General features: G+C 46.8%; 1 protein-coding gene across 1 annotated transcript; it reads left to right on the top strand.

The window, feature by feature from the left end:
- Window positions 1-4,655: 4,655 nt before the first annotated feature.
- Window positions 4,656-17,072, top strand: TBX3 (T-box transcription factor 3). The gene is made up of 7 exons (XM_073312832.1): window positions 4,656-5,907; window positions 7,666-7,933; window positions 9,074-9,220; window positions 11,357-11,433; window positions 12,632-12,789; window positions 14,042-14,718; window positions 15,794-17,072. Exons 1-7 carry the CDS (start codon window positions 5,513-5,515, stop codon window positions 16,235-16,237), a joined length of 2,166 nt encoding a protein of 721 aa, XP_073168933.1. The 5' UTR covers window positions 4,656-5,512; the 3' UTR covers window positions 16,238-17,072.
- The last annotated feature ends 4,761 nt before the right edge of the window (window positions 17,073-21,833 follow it).

Raw genomic sequence — 21,833 nt, 5'->3', positions numbered from 1 at the left:
CAGCAAACGTGCCAAAGCAAACTCGCCCACTCCGTTTTATTTGAGATAAACCGTGGTCGGCCACCAAGGCTCTGGCTCCTTCAAAGCGCGTCAGACATGAGCTAGGGCCCCGCGGGGGAGGAGGAGTGGGTGGAAGGAAAGGCAGCAGCGCCGTGCACATGGGGTACGTACATATTTCCACACACAACCACGTGCCCAGGCGCACAGTCACAACCCTCCCCGCGCCCCTCTGATGCACAAACACACAAGCACAGCTTCACACGGGCAGGTAAACGCACGCAGAGATCCCCACAGATAAGCATCTAAACAACATATGCGCAACGCACAGGCAGACGCACATCCACTTAGAAATACATACAGATCCAACCACAGGCACCACACCCAAAGGGACCTCCACAGACACACGGCTGCACGGTACACACAGATACATAATGCACACGTATATGGAGCAATGATACACACACACGTGCGCGCGTATATATATATATATATACACCTACTTAGTACACACACCTGCATAACGCGCGCACACAAAGATCCGTGTACATCATGCCCACAATCATAGTGCGCCCGCAGACACAGGGCGCGTAGAAATCTACAGATGCCTAGCGCGAGCGGGCGGGCACCCACACTGCGCGTACACGCGCGCAGCGCGCGCTCTCCTACACCAACAAACAACCTGGTGTCCGCAGAGCGCGCAAGAGCTGGCGCACGCAGGCAGGTAGGCTTAAAATGGATGATTGGCGTGGAAAGGGGACGCAGAACGAGTGTCCCCAAGGCCGGAGCTAACCGCTCGGCTGGCATGCCGCAGCCTCTTCAGGGTATGTGTCAAGAGAGGACCGAAAAGCCTGACCTGAGTGGAGCTAAGGCAAAGTTCTCGTGAATGAAACCGTCGGGGAGCGTTTGATCGGCTCAGGGTCAGAGGGGACAGGGAAGGTACCACCGTGTTATTTATTTATTTGATTGCAGCCTTCACTATCACAGCCCTTGTGTTAAAAGATTAGAGGGGGCCCTGGCCTAACCACTCCTCCAAGAGACAGAAAACATCTCAATGCCTCTTTGAAGAGCAAGATAGCGTCCAACATGCTTCGTCCCCGGGCTTCAAACAAGGCAGGGAAAAGCCACCCTTATCTCGCCACCTTATCGGCTCTGCTTCTGCTCAGCCCAGGTTCCCGACCTTTCTGGCCCTGCTCCCCTTCCCTGGCCGGGCGCTTCGCCCTTTGCTTTTGTGAGGGCGCTCGACCCTGTTGCTTGCCTTGCAAGAAAGGGGCTAACAAGTAGCTGGAAGCGCTGGCCAATATTTAACTAACATGGCTGGCCATCAGGTCCCTTTTGTTTGCTTGCAAATTAATCATCCAGCGCGCAGTCGGCGCCAGTGTAGATTTATCACACACAGGAGAGGGAATGAGGCGGCCGAGGAGAGACAAAGGGAGTTCGCACCTTCCTGCTTTTGATCCTAGATTAGTGCAGCATCCCTTCATAATAGGAGTCTCCGGGGGGCTTCGTCTGGGAGGTCACTCATAATTGGCGGAAGTTTGTACACCATTAGCAAGACGATGCGATTGGAAATCATAATCCACAAACATTTTCCGTGCCTAGTAAATGGAGGGCTGGAGGGGAGGGGGGGCATTTTGCAGAGGGAGGGTCTGCGTGGAAAAATATAAATGAACTTCTTTCTTTCAGCCGCTACCTTTGTTTTCCCTAGCAGGGGTGGTGGATTTATAGGCGACGTTACTCCAAGGGGGTTAAGTATGCAGTTCTGCACTGAAACTTTTAAAAACTAAACCCAAACCCACAATTATCTCCTGTGTGAATGTGCAGATCATTCTTTGGGTGTATGCATGACGTGTTTATTCCTCTGCATGCACACACGGAAATGTATATACAAATACACACACCCCTATATAGCTAGAAGTGTATATCTATACACAGAGAGGCACACTTCAGAAACACAACCAGACAACGGCGTGCAAACACCCTTTCGGTCACTGGAGAACTCATGGGGGTTGCTTTTAAACAGCTCCTGGATTTCTGGAAACTTTTAATGTACCAAACAGTTTTACAGAGCAGGGATTTGCTTATTTTGATTGTTCTATTCATTATTTTATTAGCCTCATCCTCATTGTGATTTTCAGGTTGTGATGGGCAGGAGACGGAATGAATGACACGGAATCACGGATTTCTAGCAGGGGTTGGAGGAAGGATCCGCAATCGCTTTCTCTCCCTCTGTCTGCCATAACTAGCTGAAAACTATAACCAAGGGGATTAGCTAGCCCACAGAATCACTAGAGGATCCAAGCGTTTGGGTTCTTTAAAAATGCGACTCTTCTCTCTCTCTCTCTCCTGACTCCCCCCCCCCCCAATCCACCCGCATCGCCTTTGAAGGCCTAGTCCCTGCTCCCCCTCCGCCCCCCCGCCTGAGACTGAAGGGGAGATATTTTGGTGAATGCAAAGCGATCCTAGACGCTGGTTACTACAGGGATTTCACCAGGCTGGCGCCAAGCGCTCTTAACCATGTGCGTCAAAAATGCAACGTTAGAAGAGCTAATCACTTTAGATGTTCCGCTGCTATCTACATGCATTTAGGCCACAATGCCACTGCCGGCTCTCTCTCCCTCTCTGCTTTGCTCCCAGCATTTATTTCCCTTTCTGTAAGCGGAGTGTGTGTGTGAGGGGGGGATCCCTCCCAAAAATGTGACATTCTCCACCCCAGCTTGTACATCTGTATGATTTCTCTGGCTGCTCATTTCCTCCCTCCCACCCCCACTGACACACACATGCTCCATCCCCCCCTCCCACAGCCACACTCAAACTCCACTCCACATATTTTCTGCTCTGTCTCTCTCTCACACGAGCCCCATCCGCAAGATATGACTTGCATGTATGCATTGTCATTCCCAAAGGAACATAAACTGCCAAGGCAAAGCCAGCTCAGCTCTGATCTTCCTAAAGTAACACAGAGGGGGTGGAAGGACACAGAACGGGTATGTTAGCTGGGGCCCGATCCTGCATTCCTTAACAACCCATTGAAGTCATCAGGCGTTTGGGGTACTCCAGGAAAGGCCTGATTGTGCTTTATTCCGGGCTCGTCCTCTCCAACCCCCACCAAATTCCCAGCCCCAAAGAGCACGGAGAATTGCACTGCACTTCCCGTCTTCTCCCTGCGCACCCATCTGGAGAAGGAGGGGTGGGAAGGCGCTGGGCTAAAGAGTAACCCATTCGGCGCCAGCATGAACTGCTAGCACAATCCACTGCTTAAAAAAAACTAACCCCCCCCCATTCCCCAGTCTCCCCTAGAAGCCACTGGGACAAGGACTCAGCCACATCAGAGGCCGGAGAGCAAGATTTCAAGGTTTGCTGAAGAAGAAGAAGAAGAAGAAGAAGAAGAAGAAGAAGAAGAAGAAGAAGAAGAAGAAGAAGAAGAAGAAGAAGAAGAAGAAGAAGAAGAAGAAGAATAATTAACACCCCCCCCCCGATTTCTGTGCGGATAAAACGCGGGTGAAGAAAAGAGCAGGGAGCGCGAGGCTGCATATGGTAAAGGCGATCCCTGAGTCAGATATCACCCCCCCCCCAAGACTTGGTGACAGAGGGATAAAAGGATTTAGAACAAGAGCCAGGCCTTGAGACACTTTCGCCTTCCGAGTGAGCCTCTCTAGGCGGCGTGAGCGCAGACTTCATTGGGGGGGAGCCCCCTGTTCCTTCCACACACGTGTAACAGCGGTTGCCTCTCGAGACAATGCATCCACCGTGTGCATCGGTAACGTACCCTGCGTTCGACTGGATCCAGCATGACATGTCTATGGTGTAGAATAGTCTATATCCCTGGGTCTGACCCCGGTACTCGCGTGTTTCTGGCCTATAGCCACTCCCTGTATGTGTCCCGTAGACTCGACTCCAAGGTGTGCACAAGGTAGAAGCTAGCACGGGGCGGAGAGTAACGTGTAGGTCCTGGGGTACCTTATCCCCTGCACTTCAAACCAGGGACGGGGGACAACAATCTCAAGCCCCTAGAGACTCGGTTCATTAAGGCCCGTTCACCAGCCGCAAATCGCGCACCCCCGGATGGCAGAACTAAGGTGCCGCTCCCATGGCAGGGTAAGCGCGGCTCCAAGCCCCCCCCCCACACACACACCCCTTAGCGGCTGCCCTGGCTATTGTCCTGCGAGGCGGCGAGGCGATGCAAACCCCGCTGAGCCAGGCGGTTGCTAAGTCGAAAATGAAAATGCCCAGCGCTGGCCAGCCCTAGATCTGGCCAAAGGGAAGGAGAAGCGGAGCCCTGCACTGTTCCAGGGAGAGGCGAGCCTTTCCCAGCCCCCCCCCCCCTCCCCGCCTCCTCTAGGGCTGGAGCAGCTCGAGCAGGGTTAGGGGGCGATTTCGTCTCGGAGAAGCCACCTAGAGGCGGTTCTCTCGCTCGCTCCCCAGTGGCTGCTGCGCCCTCCCCTCTGATCATGTTGACATATTCACACGCCATGGAGTAGTAGTGATGCTTCGCTGCGGCGTTACAGTTTCCGACACCTTCTTTTTATAACTCGGCTCTGTCCCCCCCACCCGACCTGTCAAAACCACGCCTATGGAGCCACACAATTGGTCCGAAAGCGTCAAAGAGCCAATCAACTAGGCTCCAGCTCCCCTGCGGCCCATAACCCATCCAGACAATCCGGGGCAAGGGCAGCAGAGCTCACAGGGAATTCTTGGAGCTGAAAGTCTCTCTCTCTCTCCCCTCTGCTGGAGCGTGCTGGAGCGGAGACAAGGGTGTAATTCCAAATAAAAAAGGCAGGGAGAGAGAGAGAGAAGGGAAGTGGGGAAAGGAAAGGAAAGAAGAAGAGATCCTTCTTGGAATCAGGGCTCCTTCCGAAGGCTCTGCGGGGGAGGGGGGGGAAACGGAAGCGAGATTTCACTGCAAATTTTGTAGCTGCTGCTTGCTACAAGGGTGATCAAGCCGGGGTCCTTTTCTGTTTTGTGGGGAGTTTTGTTTGTTTTTCTATCTCCGCCCCCCCCCCTTTCCCTTCCCTTCCCAGGCTCTGTTCTGTGCAAGGGAGGGTGGAGGGAAGGAACCCACACACCGCAACAAGAAAACAAACCACAGAGAGAAAACCCGTCTTCGAGCCCTCAACCTCTGCAACGCACGGAGAGGAAGAGAGAGGGAAATAAAACACACACAGGCTCCAGGAGCGCCCGCGTCCTCGGCGGAGACCCCCATCAACAGCAGCGACATCCTTGGATTTTCTTCTTCTTCTTCTACATCCTTTGAAATTGCATGCAAGAACTTCCACTCAGGGGGGAAAAAAAGCCACACTAATCAGCAGCCGCCACAAGGAGAAGCTGTCCGGAGTGATTATGTCTCCTGACTGGGCCACTTGCAGTGTGTAGAGTTTTTCTTGTTTCATGTACTCTGTGTCTATAGATCTCCCCCCCACACACACCCTATTTGGGGTGATTTTTTTCCCCCATGATGTACTGTTAGAAACCACTCCAGGGCTCCTCCAGCAGTAGGAAGATCCGGGGGGAGTGGATGAGTATACCGATGAGAGATCCAGTAATCCCTGGGACAAGCATGGCTTATCATCCCTTTTTACCTCACCGAGCACCGGACTTTGCCATGAGCGCAGTACTGGGACACCAACCTCCATTCTTCCCGGCGCTTGCTTTGCCTCCCAATGGGGCGGCTGCCCTCTCCCTTCCCGGGGCTCTGGCCAAACCGATTATGGATCAATTAGTCGGGGCGGCTGAGACTGGCATTCCCTTTTCTTCCCTGGGTCACCAGGCGGCAGCTCATCTGAGGCCTCTAAAAACCCTGGAGCCAGAGGAAGAGGTGGAAGATGACCCCAAAGTGCATCTGGAAGCCAAAGAACTTTGGGAACAATTCCACAAAAGGGGCACAGAAATGGTGATCACTAAATCAGGAAGGTAGGTCTGTGTGTTTCGCTCTGTATTCCCCTCGACCCCACAATGCAGTGCCAAAGCAAGCCAACGACTTCCTCCAGAAAACTTGTTTCATCTGGAATGATGAAAACTTTCAGACAGCTGAAGTGACTGCGCTTCAGGGCCCTGTTCAGCTTCTGAATCGCCAATAGTGGATGCGGAGTGTGTCTGTGTGTGAATATGTGTGTCTATATACACACGTGTGTGAGACAACAGCTTAGTGTGACTGTAGAATATTAGAAGAGAAAAAAATAATTTTGGTTAGGATTTTAGCTGGCTTGATTTCTGCCTTACTGCATGTTGTCTTTCATAACCGGAAAAGGGGGCATAATTCTGCTGTTGAAGTAAATATAGTAGTGTTAGATGAAATGACTTCTCTTTTCCAGTTGCTTCCTTACGAATCTGTGCTTCTACTGTGATCTATGCAAGCATTTGTGCTGACTAATGGTGTCTGGAAATACATAAACTGATAAAAAAGAAACATTAATCTTACACACAATGCATAGTTATAGGTTTCTGTCCACAAAATTTGCCAGCAATTTTGGTATCTATCTATCTATCTATCTATCTATCTATCTATCTATCTATCTATCTATCTATCTATCTATCTATCTATCTAATTCCTTCATTTCTGAGTGTACACACAGACGTATATTAAGTATGAATGTGGGTATGCTATATGTGTATTATATAATGTGTATACTAATAACACGCATATGCGTTAGATATATACATACATATATACACAATTAATAGTACTTAATTGTATTTTATTATAAACACTGCTAATTCATTTGCAATCTGTAAGAGCAAATAATTCTTAACGAACCATTCCTGAGAAGTAATCCTATAATGCTTATAATAGTAATATTTACGTTATAGGGTTTTTTTATTGCATGGCTTGTAGATTGTACAGCCACAAAAGAACTGAGAGCTGGAGAAAATTGCCCCTATAGACATTACCGCCTCCCCCATTTTTCTGTGGCCAAACTTTTGCAGGAAAGATTGAAGAGTATTAGATACTTCTTATTTGTTGCAAAGTCATGTGTTTCCTTTTAAGTGAAGATTGCTGAATGCCAACCACTCGGCATAATAAACAGCAAATTTGTGGTATCCTGTTGCACTTTACAACTGGACTTAGGAGCATAGGGGAATGTGGTTTGCAAGGAGCCCTGCTCAGATATGTTCCCCTACATTGAGATATGATTGGATTCTGAATTTCACACTTACGTACAACATTGTGGCTCTTTCCCGGCCCCAGCAGAAATCTTGTTTCGCCCCGACAGCTAATGGACTGACTCCTAAACATGCAGAACATTTACACAGTTAACCAATGGCTTCCCATGTCTCTTTGTGTAGCACTCAGGGAAATAAAATCAAATAAATACAAATGGCTTCAAGATCCAACTGAGATGTCAGGCTTTGAAGTTTGTGAGTGGAGGGCGGGGAATGTTGTGGCGATTGTAGGGAAATATACACATCCTCAGTACGTGCTTTTTCGAGAAAGAATTTTCTCTTGAAACCTCTAAGCGATTGAAAAAAAAAAACTTTCTCTGTGTGTGTGTGGGGGGGGGGGAATACATCGTGTTTATTTCAGGGCCTTTTTCTATTGAGTCATGAAATTACTGGCTGAAATGGCACTGGGATATAGGAGTTTACTCATGTAGGGTTTTGTTTGTTTGCTTGTATGGGTTTTTTTTATCTTGTCTTTTTCTCTCTCTTCCTGTTCCTCTCTATCCCTAGGAGAATGTTTCCTCCATTTAAAGTGAGATGCACTGGGCTGGATAAAAAGGCCAAGTACATTTTATTGATGGATATTGTGGCGGCTGATGATTGTAGATATAAATTCCATAATTCCCGGTGGATGGTAGCCGGCAAAGCTGATCCTGAAATGCCAAAGAGAATGTACATCCACCCGGACAGTCCGGCTACGGGAGAACAATGGATGTCCAAAGTCGTCACTTTCCACAAACTTAAACTGACTAACAATATTTCTGACAAGCATGGATTTGTAAGTTCCTTTTCCTTTTGATCCCTCTCTTACTTTTTCTTTCACTCCTTCCCTCCCACCCACAATTTGCAACAGAACCAGAGCCACTGAGTTTTCAAAGAAGGTGCAGCCCATGGCAAACTACATAGTCTTGCAGAGTTGGAATATTGCGAGAGGGGGTTGCAAAGAGGCAAAAAAAAAAAAAAAAAGAGAGAGAGAGAGAGAAAGAAAGAAAAGAGAGAGAAGCGTTTGCATTGATTTTAATTCGCTAAAGAATAGATTTGTGGCAATAATAAATAAATGAATAACCCTCCTCTGTAACACCCACCTGTCCAGCCTATAATGCAACTAATTTATTTTCCTTTTGATGAATATAGTAATTTCAATCTTGGTACATCTAGAAACTCACTGGAGCAATATTGGCTTTAAAATAGAGAGGATCGCATTTTTACTGTAGGGAATTATATGGGTATGTGTATAAAGGGTGGTTTAAATGCCCGGGAATGCAAACATTTAAATATATATTCATCAAGATAGGATAATGCAAGTCAGAGAGAAAATAAACAGACACAAGAATGAGAGGTCAAGGGGCCCATTCATTTCTACCCACTCCATTACATTTACTGGGTGTGCAGTGATAAAAACTAACTTAATAATTAAATCAAACAAATAGGCTGATAAGTGCTAAAAGAAGTTAAATGATCTTCTAGGGTTCTCTCTCTCTCCTTGGGAAGACTCTGCAAAGGAGCAGGGAGATGGGAAATCTCTAATGTTGTGAAGATTGCATTTGCTGGCTGTGATTTGATTAGATGATACATTTTTGCTCTTCGCAGAAGGCCTTAAGTGGATTGGGACCGTCAATTAGTTACAACTAAGGCCCTGGATTGTTTTTTAAATTAAAATACATGTTGTCCTTATCGCAAACGATTCTTCCCCCTCCCCCATCTGCTGCCAAAATGTTGGTCGATTTCAAAATTCACAGAGAGATGTGTATTAATTGAAAACTGAAGTGTGTAGCTGTCAACGTGTGGGGGACTGTAAGGTGGTGTGGGGAATGGAGAGGGAACAAATTCACCCTCCCAGCTGATCACTCTTGTAAATCCGGTGGTTGTTGTTGTTGTTTTTGTGTCTGATCGTGTCCCTCCTCCCGTGCAATTGCAGACAATTTTAAACTCCATGCACAAATACCAACCGAGGTTCCATATTGTCCGAGCCAACGACATACTCAAGCTGCCCTACAGTACATTCAGGACCTATGTATTTCCTGAAACTGAATTCATCGCTGTGACCGCATACCAGAACGATAAGGTAAGGCGATTCGGGAGGGATTCGTTTTAAGTGCTTTGGCTTTTAATAAAGCTTTTCTGGTGCTTTGTTGATTTAAAAATCAGGAAGTCTGTCACTCTTTTTTTTTTTGTAGTGCAAACAAGGCTGCTAATATCGCGTATCCAGTTTGCCTTGGAAATGTTATTTTAAACGGGAGGGTTTACACTGAGTGTGCACGTGAGGGAGGGTATCTGTGTTTTCGGTGTGGATTAAATACGAGTAACATAGGGGAGCAGGAGGGACTCAATCCGATCGGTGTTCAGAAAAACAGGCCAGAGCCAGGGTTGTAGTTTGCATTGCCCTTGGCCTTTGCACCAGTTTACCTCCTTTGACAGCACTGGCGATAAGGCTGGAACGCACCTTTACTTCCTATTATTATTTCTACCCTGCAGTGTTTTTATTACTGTTGTTATTGATTCGGGGGTGGGGGGAGGAGGTTCTGATCAGGGAGGCTCTCTAGCAGAGTTTAAGCATTAAGGGCTGAACGAGAGGCAGTGTGGACAAAGTTGCAGCGCGTCAGACTTCTCCTTTCCCATCTGCCAGGGGATCGGTTGCATCCAAGGAGCTCTATTTGGGAGATTGGTGAATGCTGAGTTTAGGAAAATGGAGACAGGTCTCGGGAACCAAAGAGCCAAAACTGGCGGAGTTTATTGTATTTTTTCTCTACGTTATAACTTCTTTTGTTAAACTAAAAAGTGCTGGATTTAAAGCACCTGGCTGAGTTGCTGGAATTCTGCGATAAGTAATCCTTCTGGGTCCCCCTTCTATTATCCCACGAGATGAATATTTTAAAAGTTGGGGGGGAAGATTCCTCACGCCCTAATTATTATATTTTAAAGAGCTATTTGTCATTGTGGGGAAGGAGGGGGAGTTTACACTGTTTCTGCAAGCCTGCTTTTTTTGGTAAGGAAATAGAAGGGAAATGTGTGCAGGAGAGATGGGGCTAGATTTTGCCCTGGGACTTGCTAGCAACAATGCTCGCTTGGAGCCGTCAACGGAGCCGTCACTTCGTTGCAGAGTAGAACTAAATGTACTTGTCTTATTGCCATGAAATTGTGTGTAAAGCCTATTGTAATGGAAGCAAAGTGCCCCTCGCCCCCTGCTCTAACTCAGCGATCTTGCCGGAGAGGTCAGAACCCACATTCCACATCTCACCTAGCCAGACCTTTGTTAGTTTCGTGCAATCGTTGGGTCCTGGGTTTAACTTTATAGACCGAGGAGACACCATGCAGAGTTCAGGGAATCCAAACAGAAGGCATAAGTTATGCTTTATGGAGCTGCTTTGCTCTCTAAGCGGAGGTTGTTGGGTTTGCAATAAATAAATACATAAATAAAACACCCTCCCCGCTTACCCTGACACCTCCTCACCTCCCCGATTTTGTAAATGAAACCCTTGGTGCATTTTTCTAGTGTAAACTCCTCGCCTCGTATTTACAGGCGCTCCGCAAACTTGGGGGGGGGGGGGCTTAAATCTGCCCAGTGTCTCTTTAAGATCTCCACCGATTCTTTAAACAGGCTTTAAAATGTAAAGCGGATAAGCGAAAACAAATGTTTTCAAGGGTAACTCAGTGCTTTTTAATCTAAAAAATCTTGATGCATTACAAGGCGTTTTCAATAAAATCAGCTCTGTGTTCGCCCTCCCCCCCAACACACGCTGTGCAATGTAACTATATAAAGTACTTTATTGTATAGCAAGGGGGGTGGCTATGATTCGTTTGCGGTTTAATTATGGCATTTAAAGAGTTTAAACTGAAGCATAACTTTAATGGATCGCAGTGCACTTTGTTACATTCCTTCCAGCGCGGTATTAGCAAAACGGGGCATTTTCAGTGGCAAGCCATTCTCTGCGATTGACTCGACTAAGCCAGTCTGTGTAACTGAGGAGACAAACGTGTCTTTAGAACTGTGCAAAGCCAGAGTATTAAAATGTATAGATCCACCAAGTAATCTGCTTGCCCCTGCCAACCCAAAAATCTTTGCACCTCCGCGTATCGATTTATATGCTGTGTGTTTCTTGAAGAGGAAACCTCCTGCTGTATGTATTGCAGGAGAGAGGGGAGAGTTTGAAAATTTTGGTGCCTGACTTTGTGGCCTCTCCCCGCCTTTTTTCGCCTTTAGATAACCCAATTAAAAATTGACAACAATCCCTTTGCCAAAGGTTTTCGCGACACCGGGAATGGAAGGAGGGAGAAAAGGTAAGCCTGAAAAGTTGTCCTGTTTCTTTCTCTTTTGCCAACTTTAGAACATGTCCAGAGGTCAATATAACTTCCAGCTTGCTCCGAACTAGCCCCTTCCCCCAGCCAGATTTAATAAGGAGAGTTTGTTTCATAAAGCAAAACAGATTGCGGGTGATTCGATTGTGTTTTTACCTTTTATTTTCAATATCGCATTGGATTGATATGAGAAGTGACATAAGAAGAGAATGACATACGGCCAAGGATAGAAATCTCTCTTAAAAGGCAAGGATATTAAAGCATGTGTTTGCAGCTGGTTCTGGAAAATAGGAGGAATGAAGTATAGATTTGAGAGCCCAGGGGTAAATACATGCCATTGTATACATTGGTATCTTCCTTGGGGTGTTAAAATCCCCTTTCTGCACTGAAGAGAAAATATAATACATCTCTTTTATAGAGATGGCATCCTGATTATAAAATTGTCTAGGACTTTATTTCTGCAAAGTAGGAGTAGTTCCTATTTTATATAGAAACAAACAAAGCATTTTCACTGTGGCAACAGGCTTGTCTTAATGCCCTAACAGAGACGCCTTTCATTTGACTGGGGAGGTGGCATTTTATCAATTGAAAACAAATCCCACACGGAAGCCACAAGTCGGAAATTATTTCTAATTTCTCTCTAAATATAAATAGATTTCACTCCGGGTTAATTGTTGGGGGAAAGATTACATAGAGTACCTAGCAAAATAACCACTTCCTAGCAATCTTAGCAACCATTAAGATGCCTGATATCCCAGGAACACGCTAACATTTTAAAAGCTAATCGCTTGGGAAAGATTTTTTTCCTCCTCATTTATTTAATACTCTGCCCTAGCTAAGTACTGATGCTAACAGCTTCCAAGAATCTCTTCTCATTAGCAGACAACCCGCAGCGTTTTAATTCTGCCTGCAAAAATGTATTCCTTCCAATCCATGAACCCTGATCCGTCATAAATGTGACCCAATCCCCACCGAACACACGGGGGGAAAACATCTGACATGTACAAAGTCGTTATTAATGCAACATAGATTCTGTGGCCCCTCCCGCTGCACAGCCAGGAGGGGAAGGTGGAGGTAGCGGGGTGCAGAAGGGCAGTTGTGCTAGGTAGCAGGTTAACTGGAGTCCCGGGAAAGCGCAAAAGCCCTCTGAAGAAGTTCTGCTCCCTCGCTGTCCCCGCAGAAAGCAGCTGACCTTGCAGTCCATGAGAGCTTATGACGAGAGGCAGAAGAAGGAGAACGGGACCTCTGATGAGTCCTCTAGCGAGCAGACCGCCTTTAAGTGCTTCGCTCAGTCCTCGTCCCCCGCCGTCTCTGCGGTGGGCACATCCAATCTGAAAGGTGAGGTTCCTTCCCCTCACCTCCCCGCACGCACCTACTCCAGAGACCGTGTCTATCCTTCATCTCTGGGTTGCTTTTCCTTTTGGGCGTGAAGGAAAAGTTTCGCTCCTGGCCAAACTTCTGGCTACAGCGAAGCAAATGATTTTGAACATGCATCCGCTGAAGGTTCTTTACATATACAGATCCGCTTCTCTTCCCCACCCCTCCCTCACTTTTTTTTCTTCTGTTGCTGTGTTTTGAATCTCTTTTCCCCCTCCTTCCCCCTCCCTGCGGTTCAGAAAGGAGCCAGCTCTGAGTCAAGGGAGCAAAGGCAGACTACGGGGCAAAAGTTCAAAACTGGAGCCGGTACATTAATATTCATGTTTCAATCTGTTATTAAAGGCAGGCTCTTTCCCCAGCCCCTTTTATAAAATCCTACTTTCTTGCAGAAAAATCGCCGTGGATTTCTTTTTCTTCCCCTTTTCTCGGCGGTGGTTTTGAAATCTTCCTTTGGCTTTCTGTTGTGTTGGCCGAGACACTGGATTCCTTTTTCAATTCTTCCCCCTTCCCCTCCGATTTTATTTTATTTTATTTTATTTTATTTTATTTTATTTTATTTTATTTTGTGGTTTAAAGTCGTGCAGAGGTGGAGGTGGGAGGGGATCTGAAAAACAGACTAGATCTTAACCCCTGGAGGTTGCACGTAGGTTAGGAGATAAAATACCCAGGAATCTTATGCAGGGCCAGGAGGGGTGGGGAGATAGGAGGGAAGGAGTTTGTTCAAAGCCTGCAACGGGTTTCCTGTCTTTAAGCAGGAAAAAAAATGTCTGAAAGCTGCAGAAAGTGATTTAGAAATAAACAAACAACAATCCCATAACGTTATTTTTTAAATCCTCTGTTTAACTACATTTGAATAGGAAAACAAGGATTTTGCTCGGTACACACACACAATGCACAGCCGGACCTGCTCTCAGTTTCACCGGAGCAACCAATCCAGATTTATGTGGCAGCTAATTCGGATTTACCCCGGTGTAACTGAAGGCTCTGGCCCGAGGCACGTTCACTTTGGGGTAGTTTCCCATACACACCTATATGTTGTTCCTCTGCTGATTGGAGTGGAAGGATTCGCTATTTTCTTAGTTCAGGCTTGCCCGGAATATTCCCCCTAGTCCCAGGACAGGGGAGCGCGGAGAGAGCTGCTGCCTGGCAGGGCACATGGGGTCTGCAGCCAGGGCCAGGATTATGCAATAGCGCTTGCTCCGTTGCCTTTCAGACCTGTGCCCCAGCGAGGGGGAGAGCGACGCCGAGAGCAAAGATGAGCAGCCCCTGCCGGAGGCCAGTGACTCTGGCAAGATCAGCACCACCACGGCGGCGGCGGAAGATCCCCGGGAGAAGGGCGGCAGCCCGGCCAAAGCGCCCTTCTTCTCCACCGACTCGGCGGCCGGCAAGAGCAGGGAAGGCCCCAGCCGGACTGAGAAAGCCCCTCCTGATTCCAGGCACAGCCCAGCCACGATCTCCTCCAGCACCAGAGGCCTGGGCAGCGAGGAACTCAAAAGCCCCCGCAGGGACGCCCCGAAGGTGGATGAGTCCCGGCTGCTGAGCAAGGAGCCCTTCGCCCCGCTCACGGTTCAGACTGACAGCCCGGCGCCTCTGAGCCAGGGGCCGCTGCAGAACCTGGCCTTCCCCCACGGCTTGGCGGGCCAGCAGTTCTTCAACCCCTTGGGCAGCGGGCACCCGCTCCTCCTGCACCCCAGTCAGTTCGCCATGGGGGGAGCCTTCTCCAGCATGGCCGCTGGCATGGGCCCCTTACTGGCCACCGTGTCCGGGGCCTCGGCCGGGGTCAGCGGACTGGAAAGCACGGTTATGGCCACAGCAGCGGCTCAAGGACTTTCTGGGGCGTCGGCAGCTGCGCTACCGTTTCATCTCCAACAGCACGTCCTGGCCTCTCAGGTATTCCCCCAGGCCTGCCCTCCGCTAGCCCTGGCGCTCACAGGGTGCTGCTGGGCTGCGATTCCTTTCCCTCCAAGGCGGTGCGATGCGCTCTGCCTTTCCCTGGGCACCCAAGGGGTCTGACTCGCCTTTCCCGTTTACACTGGGTTCTGACTTCTGATTTACACCCGTGCAACTAAGAACAGAGTCAGAACCACCCCTCCACTGGCACCGCGATAGGGAGCGGTTTTACAAAATTGCAACAGGTTGAAAGCACCAGGTTGTATAAAATTAACCTGGAATAGAAAACGGGGGGTTTCTTTGTCTTTTTTATTTTTTAGGCTTTCATTTTTATTCCCCCTGGGAAACTTGTGTACAGGGTGTTTGATCTAGATCTCGTTCCCTTCCAAGCTCTCTGGCGTCCTTACTTCCAGTAATCGTTACTAACCTCACCTGTGATGTGTTTGTTTTAAAGATGATCTGGGGGGGGGGGGGATCGGTGCTAGTTGAAACCCATCAGTCAGCGATGAGAGAGAAAATGGAGGGCTCTAAAAAGTAAAATAAAAGTAGAGTTGGGTAGGAAAGGGGGGGATCTCCCCTAATTTCCATGGAGGACCATGCTCTCTTTCCTATTTGCAGGCCCACAGTTCCCAAACTTTGGGTGCCTAAACTTCGGCACTTGCATTCCTGTGTAAATGGCCCGATTTTCAGAGGCGTTGGGCCCAGTGGTTTGAATGGGTGATCAGCACCTTTTGTGGAAAGCCTGGGAGGTGTTTCCAACTGAATTGAAGTGACTCCACTTCGGGGCACTCAGGCTTGCAAATCGTGGTCTGGCTGTGCCCTGGCCTGATCTGCTCGGGGTGTAAGTTCTCACACTCCCAGCTGTTCTGCCTTTGACATGCAGGCCTGTGTGTGAGTCTCCTGTTCCATAAACCAGACCCCAAATCTCCCCAGCCGGGGGGGATGATTTGTGGCGAGCTGAGTGAGCGGTGTGTTTTCTCTCCGGCTCTCTGGGCTGCATGGGAACATGGACAAAGGGTGAAACATCACTGACAGTTCCCCCCCCCCCCCTTTGCTTCTGTTTTTCTTTTCGCAGGGCCTGGCCATGTCTCCCTTCGGAAGCCTCTTTCCATACCCCTACACCTACATGGCTGCGGCAGCCGCGGCCTCCTCCGCAGCCGGCAGCTCGGTTCACCGGCACCCTTTCCTCAGCGCCGTCCGCCCTCGCCTGAGGTACAGCCCCTACTCTCTCCCCGTGCCCCTGCCTGACGGCAGCAGCCTGCTGACCACTGCCCTGCCCACTGTGGCCAGCAGCACAGGGGAGGGCAAAGCTGGCAACATGGCAGCTAGCCCCGCTTCGGTGGCGTTGGACTCGGGCTCAGAACTCAACAGCAGGTCCTCAACTCTCTCCTCGGGCTCCGTGTCCCTGTCGCCCAAACTCTGCTCGGAAAAGGAAGCGACCAGCGAACTGCAGAACATCCAGCGTCTCGTGAGTGGACTTGAATCCAAGCAAGACAGATCCAGGAGTGGGTCTCCTTAATAGTGTCCCCTCTCCACTGCACCCCCTTCCACTCTCGGGGCGGGAGGGGGGAAGAGTGTGTTAACACGGGGGTGGGGTTCCCCTTTCTTGTCTCATTTCAAATCACGCTCGCAGTGCACTTTGTTTGAAGGAAACCACATGGCCCAGGCCAGCTTTCTGCGGACTGCGCTGGCTTATCAGCAAAACGTATCTTGAAATGGGCGAAGGAGAAGGGGTGGGGGCCTGGAGGTGGAAGAGCTGGTTTGAAAGCTGCTATCAATGACATGTGTAGGCCAGAAAGGTGGTTTTGTGGGTGGTGTTTATTTCTTTTCTTCAATGTGTAAAGCAAACAAACAAACATATGGATTAAAAAATAAAGTAAGAAAAGTGATTTTTTTTCTAAAAAATATGTAAGTAACTTGCATATCAGTTCTTTCAATATTGTTTTTTTTTTTTGGATGGGTTATTAAATATAGCTCTTGTTAGTCTTTATTAAGGGAAGCTGTGTCTTTTGACATATTGTTGTGATGTCTCAAAGCCACCTTATGGCTTTTTGCATGTTCCATAGTAGTCCGCTTTTTGGGGGGGAGGGGTTGTTTTATTTTTGGATGCTTGTCAAAAATCCCAGGGATAAAAATTAAAAAACAAATAAAAATATGATCCATACCCCTTTCTTCCCACCCTTCCCCTTTGTAGCAACAAAAATACAAAATGTAGCTGGAAAGGGAAAAAAATATTTTACCTAAAAACCTCTGTAGCTTGACTGTAGGTTTATTACAGCTTTCCCTCTTTTACTGTATATGCAATAACAAGGTTTAAACATAATGAGAAGAAATAAGTGGACACTATTATTAAGACAGAAAGTATTTATGTAATTATTTGATAACTTGTAAATAAGTGGATTATGAATACTCAGAATTAAACTTTAATTTATTGACAGTGTACATATCTCTGTAAATATGACTGCAGCTGTTTTTTTTTTCTGTTTTGTTTTAGTCATTTTCAAGTTCTTACTTCCTTTAAAAATACCACCTAAAACCAACAAACCAACCAAATATACCCCAGTGCAAAGTGTTCACTTTTCTTTTGGTTCACCACCATGCAAAAACTCAAGTGATTTTTTTATATATAAAAAAAGAGCTGAATGCAAAAGAAAAAGAAGAAAAATATCAATGAACTTAAAGAAGAATGAAAGAAATGTGCCACTGTAGCAGTTAACCCTTGTTTTTCAGTGTTAAAAGTGCTACTCTCAGTGTACAATTTCCCCCCCCCCCAAAAAAAAATTAATAAAATGACAACACACTTCTCCAGTGACTTGAAAGGAAAAGAGAGAGAGAAAGAGAGAAAGAGAGTGAGAGAGATGAAGAATTTAGGTTTTTCTTTACTTTCTAAAAGATATTATTTTCCAATTCCCTTAGTGTGTCAAAATCACAATGGATTTTTACTACTGTTTTGCTTACTGTTGTCTTTGTTTGAGTGGGTGAATTTTTAATGGCTTGAAAGTCAGGTAGGTGCTCGGACCTGATTAAAAGAGAAATGAAGGTATACTTTGTGTTATATAATTGTCAAGAAGTTCTTGGATTTTCTGTAATTCTCTCCCCTCCCCCACCCCCTTTTAAAAGTCACTGAAGTTTCAATAAATTTTTATTGAAATGTCTTTGGGCCTCTTGTGAAATGCCTTAATAGAAACTTTCCTAAAAACTTGAACTGGAGGGAGAAGAGAGGGGTTTTTAAAATATTGCCTTTTCTGTCTCTTCTGTTCTTTGCTCTATATCAAAACCCATGTGAAATGAGTTGAGAAGGATCTCTTTTAAATCAAGCAGTAAAGAGAAGGATAACTTGCAATGTTCCTGGGAAAATACAAGTTTGAACCAAACTGTTTAATAATACACTTTTTTCTTCTTTTTCTTTTTAAAAAGTGGATTCATATGCAACACAGTCAAGTTTTTTAATGGAAAAATATTAAGTGACATTTGAAAAGTTAATGAGAATGGCTCAGCTATGCTTTTATCCATCATAAATTAATAAAGCAAAAGTGAAGAATTAGAGAATAGATCTGTTAAAATTTAATGCAAAAGCCTCCTCAAAAGTTTGCAGGCAAAGTGCTTACAATGTGGTGTGGTATTACTATTTTATTTCTTGCCGTCTGTTTTTTGGAGTAGAATCTTTCTAATTTTGCCCAGAAAACACATTTTTCTTCCTCCAACTTGTCCTGTTTTTATGGTTGTAATAATAATAAAGACATATAAAACGACTGTAGCAGGAACACAAATTCAGTATTTAATCATTGGGTTTATATTCTAGTTACCCTCACCAGGCCTTAGAGGTTATAAGATTAGAAATAAAGAAAATTGGCACCAGCTCTCTGTACATTTGCCAACTCCTTGATCACATTCTCAAACATTATGTATATATTTTTCCTTGTTAAAAAAGATTTTTTTTAACAGTTAATGGCCTATATATTGGAAAGTGATTCATCTCCAGCCAGTAATAAATATTATAAGGATCCACTTCCAGGCTGTATCCTGTTTTATTCTCCTTCCTCCGCCTTGCAAGGCCTCTGAATTGAGTGGTTTGTAGATAAACAGAGGTCCAGTTGGTGAAAGTGGATATATACACAGCAACCTTCTACAAACCTATTAAAATCCCCTTGCAAGGGGCACTTGGACTCTTCCCTTAAGAAGAACTGCTGCTGAAAACATGAAAAGAAAGGGTTTAGTCACACTTTGGGGTTCATTTGATCAGATCTTCTGTTCATGGAGAGTTTTTGAGAGAAAAAGGACATTTCATTTTAAAATTGAACCCCAATAAAACATTTTTGCTTCTTTATACTACAGGAAACCAAACGACCTCACAATGTTAAAGAGTCCAACTGTTGACTGTTCTGTACTTTCTCCTGTACTTAGTAGAGGAAAGAAAGTTGACAGGAGTTTTAGAAGCAGTAACCCACGTGGCTATCTATAGACACAAAGCCATTAACAGAAACACTCACACTACACACATAAATACACACCACACAAGCGCTGTATAGACCTCCTACATATTGCACACACGTTCACACAGTGCAAACACATGTACACACAGACTGCCTAAACATACATACATATTGCCCTTACACAAACACACACATTCCTAGCAGAGCTGTCTCCAGCTGATCATTCCCTGGAAGGTGTTTTCTAATATTTGAGAGCCGGGTGGATGGGCTTGTTTTAAACCACGGCGTATTCAATGTTAATGGATCAATCCGCACCCACTAACCCGATTAAGGTCGAGGGCTTTTTTTCCCCTTTGGGTCTCCTGAAAGCCCGTTGTGAGTCCTAGTAACAAATTTCATTTAAATGATGCACCATATTTAGCTGGACTCTAAATAATAATGAACCCCGACTCGAAAGGCATCATTTTCGTCCCAAATCTTTCCAGGCAGAAAGGCTGCTGGCTGGGAATGGCGAGAGACCCCGTAGCTGTATATTACACGCACAGCTACCGCTAAAGAAACTTAAAGCAGAGTTATCACAAGTCGATCTAGATGTCCATGGCTACTAATGAGCTGCTCCTGACCTGTGCAATAATTGATGCATAAAAAGCGTATTGGAAACGCCGTCCTTTTCGCCATGTGTGAACGTCTCACCGAGGCCGAGGTGTAGGACTCGAGGGGAATGTATGTAAAAGAACTGGAGTTATCCCTCACTTTTCTGTTATACACAGAAGCGGTGTAAGAGTAATTTACTTTGGGGCTCATAGATTTTTTGTTGTTGTTGTTCCTTTCTTTTTATGCTGCCTGCTTGCACTGAGAACTTGAAATATTTTCAGGGAGAGGGTTTGGGGCGAAGAGTGAGACTCGCTGTTCATGTCTGGTGTAAAGCAATTGTTCTTGTCCGACCCCTTCCCCGCTGCCTCTGGGCTCATTGATTAGGCAGATCACCCCAAATGCCTCGATGGAACTGAGATACCTAACCAGCCCTTAGCAAAATGGCTGAGTCCCGCTGATAGTCCCATAAACTCTGGGGGGAATCTTCAAACCTCACACCTGGAGATCAGAAGTAAGGGCAACTTTCCCTTGCCTGTTTGCTCTTCTCCTATGCAGGCAATCTAAAACCCAGGCCTCACGAGAAAAGAGTTATGCACCCCAGGTGTAATTCTGACTTGCAAATGGCTTTATCTCCTGAGTATCTTATTTGTATATAGTAACGTTAATGAGTAACCATTGTGGCGCTTGTGGATCGAGGTAAACGGCGAGCAATCTCTCTGGATTATCCTGTCTATTACTCACCTGGCGCCTGAGTTGATATCCCCAATGGTTTTATGGGATTGCTGCCTTGTGCAGGCGACCTGGCTGGCGCTAGGGGAGACTTTAGCAGGGGAGGAGCGCCACCTATGTGATCGCAAGGCGATAGGAGAAGCTCATCTGACTTTAAGGAAGCAAGCAGGCTTTTGCTCACTGGGGGTTAGTTTCCTTCTCTTGCCAGGAAGACCACAGGTAAACGGCAGGTAGTTAATTAGATGCAGCAGCCCTTTCTACTGAGTTGTGTGGAACTGGGTGTTTGAACCCGAGGCGCGGCACGGTTCAGGGATTTGAACGCCTATCGGGGACTGCTTTCCCCGTCGTATTCAATGGAAGTTTCGCTTGATCGAGTGCAAAGTCTGTGGGAAAGGCGGCCACGGGCCTGACTCCCCAGCCCTGCTCCTGGAGCTACCAGCCCAAGGGTGACGCGCAGAACCAGGAGCTGTGTGCGCGCGCGCAAGAGGAGGAAACCGCTCAGCGGAGGCGCAACTGGGAGTTATTTCTAGCCAGGACGCTTCTTAAAATGAGCAGCCTGCTCGCGGACAGGGCTCGTGGGTTTTTCTCCTGATGAACAATTGGTCATTCTTCTTCTAGAGAGGGTCCTAATGAAAGGTCTTGGTAAACCGGGGAGCCCCCAAAAGATCACCTGCCCTACACCTCTCCACCACCTGATTCTTTCTTTCTTTCCCCCCACCCCCCAAAAAGGAAAAGTAGCGGTCATGTCCCCCTGGAATTCACACCCCTTACGTTGTCCTGCTCCAGGCGACACCAGCGGTTCTGATTTTTCCACCAAAAAAAAATCGGCACACGTCCGCCCGTCTTCTCTCTTTTTGTCTTCAAGTTGCAAGCGCAGTCCTTGCGGTCCCTGCCCGGTCGGTTCAGACCACACGAGAGTATTAGTTAATTATTTATCGATTACAAGTGACAATTTATTACACCCCAAGCGGGTTTTTTTTTCTTTTCTACAGATCCTATTAAAACCCCCTTCCCCCACGCCCCTTCAATGGCGCGGTTCCCTCCTGCTTGGAGTCCACACTCTGTGCCGGGCTTGTGCAACTGGTTGTGTTGTTGGGCTTTGCAGCTTCCAGTAACAGGCAACAGCTTCAAACCCACCAGCTGATAGTCCATGTCCTGGCGCTTTTTAAAAACGCATAGACACCCCCCGCCCCCGCGATGCTAATCGTGGCTTTTTCCTGCTAGAAATGGATCCTTCAGCCGTAATTTCATTTGTCCCCTTGGGAGATCAGAATAAAACAGGATACATGTCGCCTAAGGGGATCAAAGGGATCTCCATATTCTGTGCAAGGAAGGGAAACGTTTCCTTCATTACTGATT

Source organism: Lepidochelys kempii, chromosome 15 (assembly GCF_965140265.1).
Source record: "Lepidochelys kempii isolate rLepKem1 chromosome 15, rLepKem1.hap2, whole genome shotgun sequence".
In the NCBI taxonomy this organism is placed as follows: Eukaryota; Metazoa; Chordata; order Testudines; family Cheloniidae; genus Lepidochelys; species Lepidochelys kempii.
Note: the sequence above shows the minus strand (reverse complement) of the source record. Positions and strands in the feature narration are given on the sequence as shown.